This window comes from Ambystoma mexicanum, chromosome 3p (genome assembly GCF_040938575.1).
Source record: "Ambystoma mexicanum isolate Mex_15411 chromosome 3p, UKY_AmexF1_1, whole genome shotgun sequence".
Taxonomy (NCBI): Eukaryota; Metazoa; Chordata; class Amphibia; order Caudata; family Ambystomatidae; genus Ambystoma; species Ambystoma mexicanum.
Window position 1 is genome coordinate 760,989,182 of NC_090925.1, and position 20,131 is coordinate 761,009,312.

General features: G+C 46.4%; 1 protein-coding gene across 1 annotated transcript in view; it reads right to left on the minus strand.

Annotated features, from left to right (window-relative positions):
• KREMEN2 (kringle containing transmembrane protein 2) overlaps positions 1-20,131 on the minus strand; it is a 105,892-nt gene that overhangs the window by 28,879 nt on the left and 56,882 nt on the right. Inside the window, exons 3-5 of the mRNA XM_069651672.1 lie at positions 11,497-11,588; positions 11,247-11,371; positions 5,094-5,247 (exon numbers count right to left, since the gene is read on the minus strand). Of these exons, the coding sequence (XP_069507773.1) occupies positions 5,094-5,247; positions 11,247-11,371; positions 11,497-11,588 (371 nt within the window). The remainder of the gene's footprint in view (positions 1-5,093; positions 5,248-11,246; positions 11,372-11,496; positions 11,589-20,131) is intronic.

The following is a 20,131-nucleotide window of genomic DNA, read 5'->3' on the forward strand; positions in this document are numbered from 1 at the left end:
GATTGCTCTGAATCAGCTGCAATTGGTATTGCATGAGGGACATAGTGTTCCTGATTTCATTGACTCTGGATTCCGACATTTTTCTCCAAAGAGCTTTCTGGGGGTTAGCAGCGGTGTTATTATAATTGGTTGTTTATAAAATGCTTAATACCCAGAGGTTTCTTAGCACATACCCTGGGATCGAACCTGTGATGCTCCACGTCATCTTGCTTCCAAGGCAAGCACGTTGCCCCTGAGCTATCCTATCCGCCCGAGACGTACCGTTTGTTTCCCATTGTTTTTTTTACAGTACCACCTGCAAATGTGGAGGCCTGGAATAATAGGGGATTGCCCCAATGTTCTCTTATTTTTGTTGAGAGCTTTGCAGGCCCGAGGGAGAGTGCCTTCCTTTGCAGCCTCGTCAGAAGGCACTGCACGGGAGCCGTGTTCCAGGAGAAAGGCCGATTGGGTCTGGATGCCTTCGCAAGACTTGGTGTCCGGGCGCCCACAGATGGAGGGGCTTGCTCTATTTCCCCAGTGCAATCTTTGCGAGTCGCTTGGGCCAGGACACATTTAATTCATGGAATTATCTGCGCGTAAAACGCAGATTTGTGCGCCATTCTGCCCGAAAACCTCTGTTTGAGGTATGGGGATTTTCAGGCAGAAAGGCATGTAAATCTGCGTTTTAGGCGCAAATAATTCCATGAATCAGGGCGTTCTCGCATGGTTTAGAATTCCAGAGGACATGCAGGGCCCAAAGTGGGAGCTGTGCTCCACCCCATTGCATCTCTTTAGATGAAAGCTGGCCCCTCTTAAAGGGTCTATCTTTTGTGAGCTTGATACATGTTTTTCAAGAACAGAAAAGACTGAATTTGGCAGAAAGGAGTTGTCGAAATCTGGGGGAAACATATTTGTTTTTATTTAAAAAAATGTATTAAATGCAATAACAAAAATGGACCAAAGGCAGTGGGTGCTGTACATCAAGATAAAACACAGCGAAGTACCAAAATTACCAAAATAAATAGTAAGCAATTACTATATGATATATGATAGGTTATTTATAACGCGCTTAAGACCCACAGGTTTCTAAGCGCGGACCCGGGGATCGAACCTGTGTTACTCCGAGTCGTTTTGCTTCCAAAGCGAGCACATTGCCCCTGAGCTATTCTCCCAAAAGTTCAAAGAAGAACAGAATACAAAAACAATAAGAGAAACAACGTTCAGACTTAAACAAGTAACATGTGAAAGCCTTTCTATGTTGAGTTAAAGAGGGAAGGAGACAGATGGATGGAGGAAAAGCATTCCAGGCCCGGGGCAGCAGCTTAAAAGGCCTGGCCAAAAAGGCAGGAATGCTTAAAAAGCGGAATGTCCATCCTTAAAGTTTGGGCACACCTGGTCTGTCTCGAGCCACCATAAAAATCTAGCTTTTCAGCCAATTAAGAAGGCTGGCCCAGAACCGCTGCCTTGTGTGCAAAGCAGCACACCTTGAACGGTGATCTAGAGGGAATGGGGAGCCAGTGAAGAGACACGAGAACGAGGGGGGTGCCTTCAAACTCAGGTGCCAGAGATCAGACGAGGGCCAGGCAGGCTTCAGAGGGGCAAGAACAGACCAAGGAAGGTCCAGGAAGACAGCGTTGCTGCCAAGCAGGCGGGCAAACACCGCAGCTTGGACGACAGTGTGAAAGTCTGGGGGAGGCATCAAAGGCTTTCCGTTTGTAAAGAGGACTGAAAGAAACGACTGTGAAAGGTTTGATGTGTAGTTCAAAGTTTCCGTTGGACTCCAGAGGGAAACCAAGGGTTTCCACAGAGGACGCCAGAGAAGGGGGGAATTCCTGGACATGAGAGAGGAGCGAGCCACGCGAGAGAATATGGAGGCGCAGAGGGGGAAGGAGATACATGGGGAAGATCCGTTTTTGGATGGTTGAGTGTAAGTGATGGAGCGAATACTCATTCCTCAACGGCACTGAGGCCGTTAGTGAGGTGGAGGGTGTCGGACGGAGATGATGCCTTGGGATAGACCTGCGTGTTGTCAACGTACTGGTGAACAGAGACACCCAACTCAGGCATCCGATGCTCTAGCAGCTCCATACAGACGTTAAACAACATGGAAGATAAGACCAAGGCCTGCCCGCCACCCACCCCCGGCGCAAGGGACAGTTACCCGACTTGGCAGGGCCAGCAAGGAGATCCAAGACAGGATGCGGCTACCCAAACCCACGCAAGAAGATATGGTGTGAATCCGTGCCTCGTGGCTGATGGTACCAAAGGATGCTGATAGATCCGTAGGAACGAGCGGGCGAACACCACCGACCTCCAGAACGACGTCATCCACCACTTGAAGGATCGCTGTCTCGGTCCTACACGAAGGACAGAATCCAGATTGACTCGATCATGATAGAGCGATGGAAAGATGATCGTGTTGCCTTCACTGCCGCTTGAGAGACATCACGGGGGAAGTGGAAGGCCACTGGGCGGGGTGTCCCTCGTTTGGTTTTGGGCCACTTTGGAATGATTCAGTCCTCAGGTAACCTGTACTTAATTCCCGGATTCTTTTTTATAGTGTAACTTTATTCAGGTTTTTGACCGAGATAATGATGATTTCAAACACAATTTCGCGACACGCCTTCCAGCTGTTCCTGCCGCTTTGGGGAATGGACAAGGGCGAAACGGTTCAACTCATGCCACAGGGGCAGACTGCAGCGAGTCACGATGGCGCTGCTTTACTTTGATAAGAGACCAGCTGACTGGTAAATTTTAGGTTCTATGTCATATTTTCGCATTCTGTAGGTCGCCTAACAAAAAAAAACTTATTTTTCCAGCCGATTTTAGGCGGCCCAAAAAAGCAAAAAGATGACATTTCTTTGCCCCCCAACCCACCCTCTCTGGCAGCATTTGTTCACTATCGAGGGGTTTCAACCCGCGAACCCCCCTCACTCAGCCCCCACCACCTCCCTCGCAACACAAGACTCACCCAAACCCAAACACCCACATACACGTAACACACACACACACACAAGCACGTACCCATTCTCCCCATACGGCGCTTTTGGGTCCTGGCGTGCCTGTCAGACCCTGCGCGCACTTGTTTGCGGCAGGGGTGTGACAGTGTGAGTTAGAACGACCGCTCTGTGCAGTCACAGAGCAGTCTTTCTAAATCAGTCTTTTTTCCATTCGCAAACAGAAAAAGACCTTTTGACTTCATACCATATTTTCCTATAGTGGCTCCCTAATGGCTCTTTGTGGATGTGAGATGGGGGTTCCTGGCTTTCCACATCGGTGATCATCCATGCTGGGGATTCCCATGTCTTAGCCTTCTGGAGCCTTGGGATGTAGGCAAGAGTGGTGACAATGGAGGCAGATTGAAGGGGGCTGGCAATGGATTTTTCTCTCTCCTTCATCTTCTCAGTGAGAGTCAAAAGGAAGATACACCCCACTGAAACAGTCAACAGTATGGCATGTCTGCCCGTGGGCCCCGTGGCTACACCATACTTTCTTTCAAAGAGGCTGTCATGGTTCTGACTGTAGCAGAAGGTTTATGCAAGATGGAGGACAGTAGAGTAGAGGACGAACAGTAAAGGAGACTTCTGTACCCCAGGTGCTCCATAAGGGTCGGCCAAAGTGCCGGAGTGTGCTCGAGAGTTCCCAGACGCTCCTGTTTACCAAAGCCTCTTCCTCCAGGATTGGTGGAGGAGGTGACACGAGGTTTGTTTCGCAGTCCATCTGATGAAGAATAGTTGGCAAGGCCTCGAGACCCTTCGGGCAGCCTGTTACAGGGCACGTGTAGCGTACGGTTACCAGACAGATGTATTGAAGGAGGAAGAGAGGTCTCTTTACATATCCCTGGTGATGAAAATATGTTGGAGGACAAATTAAGATAAATTGAGCACGAGAATACATGCTACTGCGACATTTACATGTGATGAATCTGGGCCACCCACCCTCCTGCGACAGTGGTGCCGGGTATTACAGTAGTGGAGCAGCACCAATGTCGCGCATACTAACTGGAGACGCGTGCGTGCGCATGGCCAGCACTAGCGCCCAGATTTGTGTCACTTTCCAACCTATTGTTATTCATGAAAATGGATAACTAGCACAGCTGCGCCAGCGTAGACCATCAGGTTCATGAGTGACATTGAGCTGGCCTGTGCGTGGGCCGTGCAACTCTGCTGTTGCTGGTTGTTTGACTATGACTGAACTCCAGTTAAAATGATAAAGTTGTCAAAACACCACATCTTAATCAAACTGAGCATGAGACAATGCCTCATCACGAGTTGGGCCTTAGCCCTTGAATGCAGTGGTAAGTAACGCTATTACCGCCGCATTTAAGGGTTGGGCCAATCATGAGTATGGCCATAACTGGACGCATTCACCTCCAGTTTAGAGCTAAAGGTGAATGCGCCGGCCGTACGGCCATTTTCAGCACTATTACCACAAGCGGTATTTGCACTGGTGGTAATAGCACCTCCCATCCCCATTGGGTCCAATGGAGACTTACTGCCTTGTCACTACTCGTGATCTGGCACAAATTGCACCGGACTAAGTAGCGGTAACGTACATTGTATTGAGCGGATACCTTCCACCTTGTGATAGAGCCCAATAGCTGTCAGTGGCCAGAGCTAAGCTTTGGCAAACACGCCCACAAAGTAAGCACTGCATGCCAGATAAATCAATTTCAAGTCCCTGCCTCTAGGCGGTGGGACTCCTAGGCACTGTGAAGAGGAAAGCGCCAAGTTTTAGGATTGCTCGCAATACTTTGAAAGTAGTGGAATGGTTTGGATGCTCACACTTCCCCAAGAATGTCCCTTACTCTCTAGTAACTGGCATCGTGTGTGAGTTTAGCAAAGACCCGTGCAGATATAATGGGTCCTGTTACGTGGTTGGGACAGACAGCCAGTGTGATGTTAGACATGCCCTACATAGCAAAGACGCATGGATGTGCCACCTGGGTGATATACATTTATTTATTTATTTAGCGACTATTTATAATGTGCCTATACAACAAAAAGGTGTTTCAAGGCGCTGACAGAGCTTGTGCAGGTACCACTGAAGAAAACGCCAAGACATTGTGGTTGCTGCTCAGGGGGCACAACAGTGGGCCTTATGCCATCTCTTACCGTTGTAAATACCAATCCTGCCGTCGCCACCACAGAGCTGGCTTGACTTCCCAAAGCAGACTTGGTCACACTCCACGGCACTAACCAGCTGGTGCTTCTCGAGGTCCACTTCGTTACCACAGAAGCAGGCATAGCCCGCCTCAACGCCGGCATACTGCACCAAGAAAGAGGGACGAGTCAAATGCTGGGTAAGGGCTGTACTGACCACACGCCCAACATCTGTGCCCAGGCAAGATGAGCATCCATCCACAGGCCAGGCAACTAATAGCAAACCCAATGCTGAGCTGCCAGACCAACATCACATTCACTGTGTCTTTCTATAGTCCCAGCATGTATCAACAGGTCCAGGCTCTATCCACAATCTCAGTATCTATCCACAGGTTCAGGCTCTATCCACAATCCAGCATCTAGCCACAGACCCATCTCCTCTCCTCAAGTTCAGCAGCTACCCCTAGGCCCAACATTCATCCATATGCCCATTATCTATCCATAGGCCCTTTATACACAGGTCCAACATCGATCCACAGACCCATTAGCTACCATGGACCCATTGTGTATCCACAGGCTCATGAACTGTCCACAGGTATATTATCTAATCACAAGTCCAGCATGTAGCCACACTCCCAACCTCTGTAACACAGGCCTAGTTAGCATTAATACACGTGCACACTATTTTTACAAAGACCAATCCTCTATCTGCAGGTCCAAGCCAGAATATTTCCCCAGGCCAAGCACCTATACCCAGGGTTTGGATCGAATTTAAGTCACATTATCTATGAAAAGGCCCATTATATATCTGCAGACCCGGGATCTATCTCCAGGAACAGCATATGCATAGTGGCAGTATCTTCACATGGGTCCAGCATCCATATACAGATGCAGTATATATGCACAGGTCCACCATCTATGTCCAATGTCTATCTGCATGCCCCATGGCTATCCACAGGGGGGGGATGTGTGGCGCTGGAGCGTTTTGATTAGTAAGTATCAAGATCTTCTTGTTTGCCCTCGGCCCTCCTCAAGCAGAAGCAGCAGCAGCTTGGCAGTTCCAGCTCTGTGCCGGGGTTTGAGGTTGGTTAACTGTTGGTTAGCTAAATGGTATGCTCTGTTGTCATTTGGAGTTGAAGCGAAATTACCTTGCAGTACCAGTGTAGCACTGCTTGAAAGACACCAGGAAATTGCCTGCACGAAACAGAGAACCACACAACCATGCAGTGGCCCAATGTTTGATGTAAATATCAGAGAATGGGTGACTAGTGCAAAAGGGGTGCACAGGGCCAGCACCGGTTGCTACATGGCCAGACCAAGCTATAGGATAGCATTGCATCATCTGCAAGAGAATGCACTTGGTTTCGCTACATGGCTAGACCAAGCTATAGGATAGCATGGGATCATCTCAAAGAGAATGCACTTGGTTTCGCTACTTGGATAGACCAAGCTATAGGATAGAATTGGATCATCTGCAAGAGAATGCACTTGCTTTTGCTACATGGCCAGACCAAGCTATAGGATAGCACTGGATCACCTCAAAGAGAACACACTTTGTTTCTTTCTGGGTCTGTATATGGGGAGATGAGACTCGTGCATTCAACTGGAGTAGAAACAGATCCAGGGGTGCCACCACACATCAATGTCACATTTGTGTTGCCAAGATCCAGTGTCACAGAAAGAGGACCCCAGTTTGTGTGGAACCCTTTTCAAAAATACATCTGGCACTTTGAGAGAAAATCACCAGGGCACAGTGCCTTATGAACTGGCCACCAATGAGCAAACAGACAGGTTGTGCAGAACCTTGAGGCCAGTATAAAAGCTATTGGTGGGACAATTGAAGGTCCTGAACATTACGTGCAAGACTTCTTGGCATGATCCAGAAGCACCTTGCATGTAACCATTAGGATGTTCTGCCCGATTGTGGTTTTGGAGCACGGTACATATCGGTTTGCCACGTAGTTCAATCACGTAGGCAAGTTTGTGAAGTAAAGAAACAGAGTGAAATGTATTCTGCGGCATACACGTGTAAATCCATCATCACGGAGTGACTCCGATGGGATTTTTCTCAATAGAATCTAGTGTTCAAAGAGCTTATGTGCTACAAATGAGCCACGTGTAGAATAAGCACTCTCCATTGATTTGGAACTGGGCAATGAAAATGTTTTTTTGTTGCTGCGGAAAGAGTTTCAATTAGAGGTTTTAAATTCGTTTTTGCATGTGTGATGCATACTCCTCTAAGCACAAAGTTTTGAAGAAATTGACATGTATTGAACTTCCCCTGATGAATGTTCGACCAGCGTGCTATTCAAGAACAGAAACATTTTGGGCTTCTAACACCAAGACACATTAGGAGTGTTGAAACTTACAATATTATGATTGTGTATTTTTTATCCTGTGTAAATATTATTGTATTGAGTGACGACTCGCTTTTTGACTTTATGGGTTTAAAGAATTTGTTTCATATATGAATCAATAAATTGAATTGTTATACAATCTATATGATTGGGTTGTGGTAACTAAGCCCATTCCTTCAGGACGATTAGTTTAGAGAGAACTGTTGCTCGTTCACCCTCTATGAGATAGTTGTATTTTGAAATTAATATATCTATCTCGTCATTTACACACATATATATAGGTCCACCCCAGACCGTGGAGATAGTTTGACTCTGGTTAGGAGTCAAATTGTGGGGTGATACATTTATCTGTTTTAGGTACACATTGGGAGCCAAATGCACCAGAAAGTAGGCATGCAATACACAGACACTATAGAAGCAGCCGGTGGCATTAAGCTTGAACTACGGAGAGGAGACCCCTACTTTTGTACGGCCCAGATATAGGACGTGGGTCTATGCAGTATTACTAGGGAATGTAAAGATTGGCTGTGGGGTGCTTCGTGCGTGGATAAGACTGGATCCAGACCCCATGAAGCACAGAGACCATTGACATGTGTCACAGCGGAACATGGAAAGCACTGGTACATTGGGGCTCAATAGCTTTATTCTCTTTCTGAAGAAGGTTGAGTGAATGCCTATAAGGGGAACCCTGGGTGCACAACAGAAAAGGATTGCTTACTCAGCTTAACGATAGACGGGGGGGGGGGGCGGACAAAGACATCAACAACCGAGGTTATAATGATTCCCCTAAGGAATGGAAACATCCCTGGGGCTTTGGTATCTAAGGGGTAAGGGGGTGGAGCAACTCAGAAGGGAACTATGAGGGAGGCACCTAAGAGGGGAGATCTATAGGTGTCAGAGTCAGGATGGAAGATTAACACAACCATATGCAATGGTCTATGCTAAGAGGACGTAGGGTTCCAATCCACGTTTGATTCCCTGCCTTACACAGCAGGAGCCCAGGGTTCCTACACCTTGTGGGCTTCCTCCAAATGCACTCGCAGCCTTAGGGTTTTCAGAGCGAACCAACACGCGCCTGTCCTGACTTGGATGGTTGCTAAAGGCGTGGATTGTGTTGTCTTCGGGTGTCCAGTCGCATGCTGGGGATCTGGAGTCCTCAACACAGCACCACTTCTAGCCGGAGACTAGGACTACCCATGGCCTTAGGGGATACCCAAAATGATTACCTGCAGGGAGGTATCCCCCTCTTCTCGGGTGCTTTTCAGACTGAGGTTACTCAGTTGAAGGTCACTCTCATGGGCTTAGGCCCACTGCAAGCTCTGCTTTAGCTGTGCAGCTCCTGCCCGGCTCCAGCCGGTACCTCTCTTTCACAGGATCTGGTGGTCTCAGGACTCAACAGGGGGGGTCTAGGCTATATCTCCCAGCAGGCTGATTGCCCTCCTACCCAACAATCCCCGCCCCTTGCCTGTTGCTGCGCCCAGCAGCCATAATTTCTATCTCATAACACTCAACACTGGGCAAGCTGTTTCTGCCAACTTCCCCTCATGCCTCCTCTCTCTGTTCCCACTTATATGCCAACTTTTTGGAGTACAATTGTAACAATCTCAGAATTGACATTTTTCTGCATCCTTTTATACTGTGTCCATAAGCCTAACTGCATCGATAAGGTCTGTGATTGGCTGGCCGCTCTCCTCCTTGACCCTGGGCTTCAGGATTGGTCAGAGCAGTGTGGCCCTACCTCCATTTTAGGGGTCCCCCTCAATTCTCCTGTATGCTGTGCATCTTCCTGTTGCCTATGTCTACTAAGTGTCTGTGAGGGGTTAAATGGGCTGGCCACCATCTTAGAATCAGGCAGAAATATTCTGTTGGCGTCATGTCTCTATGGGTAACTGCTCTTCGCTGTAATTGCCACTTATGCATGATTCGTGTGTTTGCCTTCTGCATCTAATGGGCAACATCTTCCCCATGTTTCTCTGTGCTCAAAACCTAAACCGCCTCACTCCTTTGAGGTCTAGTAAATGCTTCTGGTTATACACAGGCATGTTTGCTGAACAAAGCGCTGGCCAAATGTACTGTACTCTTTAGGCTATCACCATCAGGCTGCTGATGTCTGTCTCTCTGCTCTCTGTGTGGTCCCCAAATGTGTAGTCATATAACCCATGTAATGAGAAGCCCTTCTGGGGTGACATCCCTTCAGATTGGGTTTCTGGGTTCCATAATGGTTGGAATGAGTAAGCAGGGGTGGACTCAGAGGGAACCCCCCTAAACCACCTTCAGGGATTCGCATCATATAGTTGGTGAATCCTGGAACCCCAAACTCCCAAGGACTTTCTCTGTGGCCCACCAGTAGATGTGACGTCGTCCCACATGCTAATCAGCTCCTCCTGGGTCTGCCAGTTCATGATTGGGCAGCACGTTCCATTAGCTGATAGGAATGAATCATACACATGTGGCGGACTATGGTGGGGAGGAAGTTGGATGGGGAGTCTTGACTCTGCATAACATCAGGCTAAAAGCCGCCAGTTACCCAAATCAGTTTATTTTCAATTTCGTTCAAAAAGCAATGGCTTGTCCAACTCCAGGCCTAGAAGGCCGGGATCATGGCGGGATTTTCAGGATATCCCTCATTAATATACACGGCGAAAAATGTGCATATATTTAGAATCATTGTATGCAGATTGATTCCATGAATACTAATGAGGGGTATCCGGAAAACTCGGCATGGATTCGGCCTTCGAGGCCTAGAGTTGGACAACCGTCATCTGAACTGGTAAAGGACATCACAGTTTAGCTGCGGTATATGAAAGGGCACAAACAACTGAACTGTTCTTGAGTTTTTACAATTTTGGCAAAACTACGACATTAGAAGTTCATGAGCATAGAGTAAGGGTTTACTGGTGGTGCTTAAGTGGTTGATTAAAAAGCCTGGGCCTTCGTGTTTAACAGCAAAGTGTACCATGGCCCGTGACTTGTGGCACAGCCATTTAGGGGTGGAAGTGCTATTGAGGTGCGATTCGATTTCCTTTGCCTAAGTCGAATACGTGCACTTGTCTTCTGACTCTTCTGTGGACAGTAGAGTGTGCGCATTGGTCTACGCTACACCCAAATTAACGCTGTTACTTATTATGTGTCTTGTTTTATAGGTTTGAAGAATGTAGAGAGTTATGCTCAGTTAAATATTTCTCCTGTATCTGCAGATATTGCAGGTGGCGGCAGAATCAAGTTTAGCCTCTGACCACTGAGCCCGCCCCTTATGAAGAAGGAAGTAGGAGCAAGAGTGACGGGTCTATGCGGGGGCGATGAGGATAATTCGCTTTTGAGAAGGCAGCACCTATGGCTGGCCTGTTGCCAGTCATAGCTGCCCCCTGCAAATGGTGACTGTGTGGCGATGTGTGTGCCAAGAACATTGGCGGTAAAAGTGAGCTGAGCCTAGACACTTTCATCACCGTCCCTCCTGGGATCAGGAAAAACATCCTGGAGAGTCCTAGCAGCGGAAGGTCAGACGGGTCTGAGTAAAGCCCAGAGGACCAGAACTAGAGGGACACAGGCAGAGGCAACCTGAAGCTTCCACAGGTAAACAGGTCAAGGAAGCCCAATAAGGACACCGCAAACCCGGCATCTACCCACTGACCCGCATCCATGTATAGGTCTCCCATCTCCCCACCAGACCCTAATCAGATAGCCTCTATGCCTGCATCCATGAGCAGGTGCTCCATCAACACTGCTCCAGCATATGCCAACAGACTGAGCACCCATGCATAGACTTTCATCACCTCGCACATTGCCTTTCACCCTAGACTGCGTTTACCTTGTACCCCTTCCTGCGGCAGAAGCGAATGCACACTTGCACAGTCAGCTTGGTGGAGGTACCACTGCTGCCCCCCAACGCCGGGGGGTTACCAGAGTCCAGAAAGCAACCTAGGTAGCCAGGCACTGTGGACAAAAAAGAAAGAGGTGAGTGGGTAAGGACCCAGAGCAATGCAGAGGGAATTGGTGGCATTGTCCTCTGAACTCCACCCTCGCCCAGGTGGTCACATGGCATGGCTATGGTCACTTACTGTGGCAGCTGGGGATGTCACAGTATTTCCAGTAGACGCCCTCCTCCATCTCAGAGACATAGCACCAGGGCTGTACATCCCCGTCTGGGTTCCTGCATAGAGAGGCGAGACGTGGATGAGAGAGTGCTCCGCCATCTTCACACATACACACTGTGCCCCACAATAGCCATTGCCATTCTTCATCACCCAAAGACACCCCCAGGTACCAATGCACGCCCTGCAACATCAATAGCGCCCGCAGAACACCCAAGAAGACAGCTTAATGAGTAGTGTTGCAGCTACACGTTGGACACACGAACTTCCAAAATAGGATGTTTAAACTCTCCCACCTCATTTACAGCTTTTTGTCTTTTTTTCCTTTTTTGAAATCTGCATCATATATATGTATTCTTAAGAGATTCCTGCAAGCTTCCAGTATCGACCACTGATAAAGCAAATTCATCTGACTTCATCTTTCGAATGTTGTGGGTGGACTCCTGTGCCCGGCTACAGACATCATAGCCTCCACATTCCATGCACTGTCCCACATGCCCAGGCTCTGACTCACTTGCCAAGGGACTGCCATCGGTTTTACATGTTTTTAACAAGGTCACATTCCTCGTTTGCACATTACTCACGCTTTTTCCCCTGTGATCTTTGTCTGCGATTTTTATTTTAATGGGGGGGGGGTTCTCTCCCAATACCCCATCTAACCCTCCCCTGCCACCTCAGCCCGCCGCCCAGCACCCCCAATCCCCTATCCCTAAACTCACAACATATATCATTTCATTTTCATTATATTATACTTTACTTGTAGCCTGACAGGCTTTGTTATACAAACATCACACATATTTAAAATTCATATTAGATTCATACACAATTTAGGACTGGCTAAATGACAGATCATCTAAGATATGTACACAATTAACATAAAATGTAACCATATAAAACATCAGAGTAATACTTTTCCCCTCCATCAGCATGTCCCTTATGCTTTCCATTTCATCACAGCTCAACATGTTGTCAAATGATTTACAGTAGCTTATCCTTAGTTTGTGTAGGCTTTCACACTTAATTAGAATGTGTTTTATTGACGCCATTTCCTGACAGCCGCATAGGGGACACATTCGCTTATCTTTACTTAAGCCAATTTTAGGCCCACGTACCTCAAGGCGATTAGTGACATTGAATTTAAGTAACAGATATTGGCGAACTATGTAGCTGTTTGGAGATGCTACTATAAAGCTTGCTTTCTGTTTAGGCTCTAACCAGTACTGGCCAAAATTGCCACTATTGGTTTTGGTAGCTTACTGTATGGCATCTGTTTCACGACAATAAACATTTAGTCTATACGTAAGCCATTTTTTTGTCAACTATCGATCTCCTGTTACAGGTTGTACAAAACCAGATTTCAAGTATCTTGCTTTTATCCTGCTCAAAGTTCGAAACTGTTCATGTTTGTCTAAATTCAAGAATGCCTGAAAAAAAAACAGGTAAACAAAATGGACGAAAACGACCATGGGGATTAATGCGCGAGTAATGTGCAAGCGAGGCAACTGACCTCGTTAAAAAGGCAGCAAATGCTCCCATCTTAAACCACATCCACGCCCACACTCTCAGCCACAGTCATCCTAATGCCCAGTTACAGGCTGGCATGCCCAGGATCAGGCAGCGTAATATGTACATGGCCAGCTTTCAAGCCCACGTACAGACACCCTGTGGCAGATGATGACCATCGAGTAATGGCCATAGATGTGTGCATTGAGAATAGACAATTGATGAAGAAGGGGAGAGCTAATGGGGAAAGAATTAGGTCACCAATCCATAATAATAACCCTTTGTAGACTAATCATAATTTAACAGAAGATCAATGCACTGACAAGATACATGCACTGTCCTGAAAATTGAGGTGAGTGGCAGGCATGGAATGATAACACGAAGAGTGTGTGTGTGTGTGGAGGGGAGGGGGTCTGAGCAAACACCTGAAAATTGAGCAATATCCCCAATTGGAAATTATTGTTTGTGACATTACAACCACATACCCGCCAATGCCCCTAACAATGGTAATACTAGATTAGAAGGAGTGAGGACTGAATCATGGAGTAATGTCAGGAGGTAGAAATGTACTCAATGGTGAATTAACAGATGTATTGAGGCCTTACGATATTGCTTGAATGCAGGAATTGAGTTTGTTAGATGAAGTTAATTTAACAAGCCAGTGTTGCTATCAGAATGCAGCTGGGAAATCATCATTTGGCTTCCCCGCAGGGGCCTTATAGTTATGGTAGAGGCAGCCAAGAATATCTCTCATACTCAGTTAAAGATAGGCTTAGGCAATGTTTAGGCGTTAGGATGATGGCCACATAGTACTGAAGCTTGTGTTATCATTTTAATGAATATGTGTATTCTTCAGGAAAAAAACAATGATTATATTGCAGAGCTAATTGAAGCAAAATGTGTGTGAAAAGTGAATACCCTAAGGATATATTTGGCTGGAAATTAAAATGGCAGAGTGAATAATGAAATCATGGATGATGAAGATCCGAAGTCCTTTCATGATTGATGGAATAATAATATACCAAGACGGACTGATAGCAAGGCTAATACGAGTGGGGTTATATTTCTTAAGATATGCAATAAAACAGACTTAAGATTTGTAAATAGTCGAACAAGGAATGATCAAACTGCAGCTTTTACTCATTTTAAACTCACAAGTAAATCGATATTGAAATATATGCTGATTTGCATTGAAGATCTTTCCAAAAAAGACATTTAAAATACTTCCAAATTGTTAAAATGATCAGAATCTGTAGTCATGTGTCAGATATTGCCTTAATAACTCACCAACTCTCATAATTTCTTTAGTAGTCAAGGGGATTTCTAAAGGTCATCCCCCACTATGGAACGCAGGGATGGGTGGCTGCTCTGTAACCGAGACGTCACTGAACCCCAGACTTGCCACTAAAGATCTGTAACCCGTTCTAGCTAATAACTGCCTGACGGTGATGGCCTAAAGGCAAATTCCTTGCCTATCTAACTCCCTCTAGGTGGTCCCTAACCTACAGTCCCCAATGGAAGTCTGCAATGATGGCTGCCTTTTAGAAAATCACGCCCAACTTGGTATCTTACTGCCAGGTCCTCCTCTTCCCCTCCCTATGACGTACTGTCTCTGACCCTTTTCCCCTCTTAGTCTCCTCCGTCCTACTCCACCCACAGTCTCTCCTTTTTCCCTTTTTACGTCCTACTTTCTCCTTCCAACATTCCTCTCTCTCTCTCTTCCTTTCTACTAACTATCTCCACTCTCTAACCTTATTATCTTCCACTATGCACTACCCCATAACTAGTCTCTCCTTTCCACACTACTACTAGCACTGCCTCTCAACTCTACTACTTCTCCCCTCTCCAAACTGCTACTACCCCTCTCTCCAGACTACTACTCTCCACCCACACCTTCTTTCCAAGTCACTCTCCTGTCACTCTTCCACTCACCTTACTATGCACTCCTTACTCTATCAGTCTGACTCTCACACCTTCAACTCACACTCACAACCAAGTACCACTTTCTCTCACCAACCAGCACCTCGCTTTGCACAATTCTTTAGCAATTCTCCTCCATGCTCTTCTCCACCATCCTTCCTCCCCCGCGTGTCTTGTTCCTCCTTCTCCATCCTTGACCTCACCCAAATAACTCACACCTTTCTGCGTCCTTTCCTCCCTTTTAGCCTTTCCCTTCCCTCTCCATTGGCTATCTGCTTCAACTAGGTCCCCAGGCCAACCGCCACCAGGAGGTGTTAACAAGTGTGTGACAACATAAAAGGGATCTTTACTCCTGCACGATATTGTTACGCGGGTCCGCTGGTTCTCAGCAATAACCGCCCCTAATAATAACAACAAACAGTCTCAGCGTCCCAGTTCATGTGAGGGTTCCCGGCGTATACAGGATGTCAGATTAACAAACGGATGGCTCTGCTGCCCGGTAACAGGTAATAATATAGTTCTTGTGCGTGATGCGTTGCACTGCGGCACAGAGCGCTCCATGGTCTGGGCTTGACTGTAGCATACTTTGGTGGTCTGGATGCATGGGCTGCTGAGATTGACGGTTTAGTAGATGAGTTTTTCTTCTGCCTGAAAGTTGTTTCACTCCTGGTCGAGTCAGTTCTTTGTTCTTCTCCCACCGGATCTTCTGAAATGTATAAATTCTTAGGGGAAACAGAAACAGACTGGCAAGCATCATGCAATATAGGTATGGGGCATGACAAAGTGGCACTTGTATTCATGCACGAATGCACAAAGAAGAAGGGACAGGAAATGGACCCTGCCATCTGCCACACCCCACATTTGGGTCAGGACTGGCTCCTCGAATCTCTGTGGTAGGCCTCCTACCACAGGCTCAGCGGGGCCCTCATCCCCTCTTGTCACAAATGTTATATAAGATGGAGATTGAGAAACTATCAAGAGTCCTCATTCCACTGGGACCATTTGATTTGCAATATGGTTGCTAAGATCATTTGGACTGCCAGAACTTTCAATTTGTTTGAGAAAAATGTGTTTGATTTATTTGCAAGATCAATGTGCCTTTAAGCAAATTATGATGGAATAGGGAGAGAGGTGGATAGAACTCCTTATGATTACATTGTGGAAGTAGTTAAACATTTTGAAAGAGAAGCACCCAATCAAAAAGAAATAAAGAAATAATGGTTGGCATTAAACTGAGGGAAATCCCAAATGCAAGAATTATACATTAGCCAACCATTTAAGGATTATTCAGATGGGCGTTGGGTGCAACATAAATGTTTAAGACAAATATGGAATAACAAACTCAAATGGAAAGAGATAATGTTCCAAGAGAAGAACTGGGTTCATTTAATCGTGGCACCAACTAACAATAATCCAAAATTGTTTGTGCATGTTTTAGTGAAGGGTTAGGATAGTATATAAAGTTAGCACCTCATACTTACAGCAGAAGGCATGGAAAAATCATCTGGACCAGCTTTGTAAAATTACTAATACTGATATTTTCTTTTTTATGATTTTGACAAGAACGCAGATTTATATTTGGAGACCAGCAAAGATGAAGGTATGTTGAGATCCACAAGAGCATGAGGCTAAGATGAAGTGCCAATGGCCTTGATGGAAATCTGATACACATTCTGAGCAGAGTGTCTGCCCCTTATCTCTAAGTCCTGCCTGGCTCAGAATCAAATATCAGCCGGCTGCAAGGGAGGAATTTTCTAGGACAATGAACCAGTGCTGTAAGACCACTAAGGTGATGATTGGCACTTTTTTAAAGCTTTATAACATAACATACACATCCACAAAGAGGGTAGCTTCTCGAATCCACAGAATTATATAATTATAAAGCTCCAAAATTCAGCAGCTAGTATTTTGCAAAACATATACTAACTCTCATTGTCAAATGGGTTGTGTGGCGGACCAGAAGATGGAGTCGGACGCATTGTGGGCATTTTCAAGGTCTTTATTCAAATGATAAGAAACATGCCTAACTCTCTCTGTTGCTACAGGGATATTCCTGCCTAACCAAGTGCTCGTCCCTCATGAAATGTCCAAGGAAAATGTCCTCTGTCCAAAAACCTACTCTTACCTGGCCCTTCCACTAGAACTAATAGCTAAATGCTGGCAAAATCAATAGCTTCTAGCACCTTCCCTTCAGTCGTACTTCTTGGCCTTTGACTCGGTGTTTCAAAATATGCACAGTTCTGTTAGCTGCAACAAATGAAAAAGAAAGCCAATAAAGGATATTTTGCCACGTTTAATTACTGGCTCTTATGAGCTTCTGCAGCTTGTGATATAGACTCAGAGTTTTGGTCTCCAGGAGCTTGTGAGACCTACCACCATCCATCTTTCACTCCTTTTGGCGGCAATCTTTTAATCTTTTTACTTTCAGGGTTAGTCCTTCACACTCTTTATATTTTACTCTGTCTTTGCTGGAGTATTCTATACCCTTTTCAATAGTTTTATACCACAACTCCTGGGGGCCTCTACACTGGTTACCCCCTCGAGTTTCGTAGGTTCCTGTATCTGTTGATCAAGCTTAATTCCAAGAGTTTCTCAAACTCTTTTACAAAGGAAGGCCGCTGCTCTTTAAAACCTATACTTGACAACCTTCTTGGTATCTCCCAAGACCTTGGTGTGTGCTTTCTCAATGTCCTACAATCAATATGGTTGTTTGTTTCACACAATTCATGTAGTCCCTTTTGCCTTCCCCATTCCGGGTCCACCCTGGTACCTTCACTTGACGTGGGTGGATCCACCGGGTTTGGCATCCGGACGTGCTAGCTTTGTTTGTTCTCGGTCTCTGCTTTCCCGCCTCTGCTGCAGCCTCGCTCTCTGCCTCTGGTTATTGCTGTACGCTTGGCCTACTGGAGGTTTAGTTCCTCTGAGTACTTCTGGTTTCGGCGTTGTAGATTGGGCCTTAGGACCACTACGGCTTTCCCATGGCCACACCACCAATAGGGACGGTTTCCGGGACTCCGGCCTTACATCGGCTTCCCCGGCATTACAGTGGCTTTCTAACTGTTCGCTACACCGTGCCTCCAGGGTCGTCGTCTAGCATGTACTCTTTCGCAGACTTCCATGGGCTCTGGGGATCCATACAGCTCTGCCCATGGGAAAAATGTACCGACGTCAGTGGGCTTCCCCAGCGTATGGCTCTCTCTCTCACCACAATTTGTTTGGCCCTTTTTCATCCGGGTTGAAATTCAGAGGGACGTTTCGCTTCTCTTCAGGGCTCGTGTTCTGTCCAGCATAACTTGAAGCCAACTAAAAGAAAAGTATGTTACTGGTTGTTGAAGGCAGTCCCATATTCACAGATATCTTTGTTTGCAAAGGGAGTTCCTCGTGGGGTTGGGAGTCATTGTCCCATCAAGGGGAGTGCCACCTAGTGAGGTCCCACTTTCCCAGACCCCTAGGGAGGGTCTTGCTGAGCAGGCTCACCTCCCTAGCCTCAAAAGGGGTGGATCCCCCCTGGGAGAAGGGCCAAATATCCTAGATTTGTCACAGTTGAAGCACAAAAGATATTCCTATCTTACAAATGGATTTTTAGGAAGGAAACGTCGACTATGGATAATTTATTTGCTCTAAATCATCTAATTCTTAAATATTCTCATAAAAAAATGCCTGTTTATTCTGCCTTCAGTGACCTGTTAAACGTGTTTGACAAGGTAAGTTTGGACAAGACAAGGCACACTTGTGTATCCGGCTCCCCTGTGTTTTACATTTATTGGAAACAACTAAGACAGAAATGAATGCTATGGGACATTCTGTACTGTCTATTAGCATAGTTAATGGGGGAGTGACTCACCTTTCCAGAGCACATTGGAAAAAAAAGGGCCAGGGCCGCTTTAATAATGAGACGGGGAGGGAGGCAAAAACAGAGAATGGGCAAGGGTGAGAAACATGTTGGTGCGGGGGTAGGTCCTCCGTAGATGCGTTAGCAAAGGAACGGGACGAGAGTCACGTGGCCAAAGCTCACCCACTGGGCAAGGGACGTGGGCATCCCCCGCTGCCGCAGCAGGATGGCCACGCCCCATGCGGTCAGGAGGACCAGCACCAAGAGGCGCAGAGTAAAAGGGAAAAAAAGGAAGAGGGGCAGGGAGGCGGGAAAAGGGAGCCAGAGGCGGCAAAGATGGCGTCAGGTGGCCAAGGATGAGCGGGATGAAGAGTCGCCATAGGAGTCAATGGCGTGATCGGGCGCCGCTGGTGCCAAAAGTCGATCTGCCAAAAACGACTACGGGAAAGAAGAAAAATTGTTCTCCGTAATGATTGTTGGGCGAGAATTAGGCTATCCCATGAAAGGGGTGTATCCGAGAAAATCTGATTAAGGAGGGGTTGAAGCAGTGAAGCAGTGATGTGTGCTGGCCCTGATAATATATCATCTTTATGCTGTGTTATTAAGGGTAGCTTGAAATACACTGGTAAAATGTGCTTGCTCAAAGGTACTATTCTTGCCTTATGCAGATGACACCATTATTATTGTTTTATCTCCTTCTTTGTCAGATGTTTATGCATTTTTTAAAGATCATTATTCAGACATTAATATAAAAAAGATTGCTATTATGAACTTTAATGAGAAAATGAACACATTTCGTTTTTGATGTTTTTCAAATGTTTTGTCAATTAAGATAGGACATGATTATAAATATCTCAGCATTGTGGGATGATAATCTCAATTAATGAAAGTTACTTTTTTATTTGTGTTACATTTGTTTTTAAAATGTATAAACATCATTTGGTGTCAAATCTTGGAAGCCATTGATTGATATGATATGAAATTCATAACACGCCTGTACACAAGTGTTTCTAGGTGCCACAAGAGGGGAGAGAGAGGGGAGACAAGGCAAACGACCCTACTAGGCCTTGTGACATTGGGATTGTGCAAGTGTGACAACGAGAAGTGCAGGGGGAAGTGCATGGGAAAGGTAGGGGGAAGTGCGATCAGGGCAGTATGGCTCTGAGTGAGGGCAGCCAGGGCAGCGTGGCTCTGGATATGTGCAAGGAGGCAGGGGGGCTGTAGGGGTTACAGTTACAGCCCCTAAGTGCACGGTAGGCCGGGAGGCAGTTCAAGGAAGACTGGTCATGGAGGAGCCTGGTACCCAGTGAAACTCTCAGAGTGCCAAGCAACCAGTCAGCGCTGCAG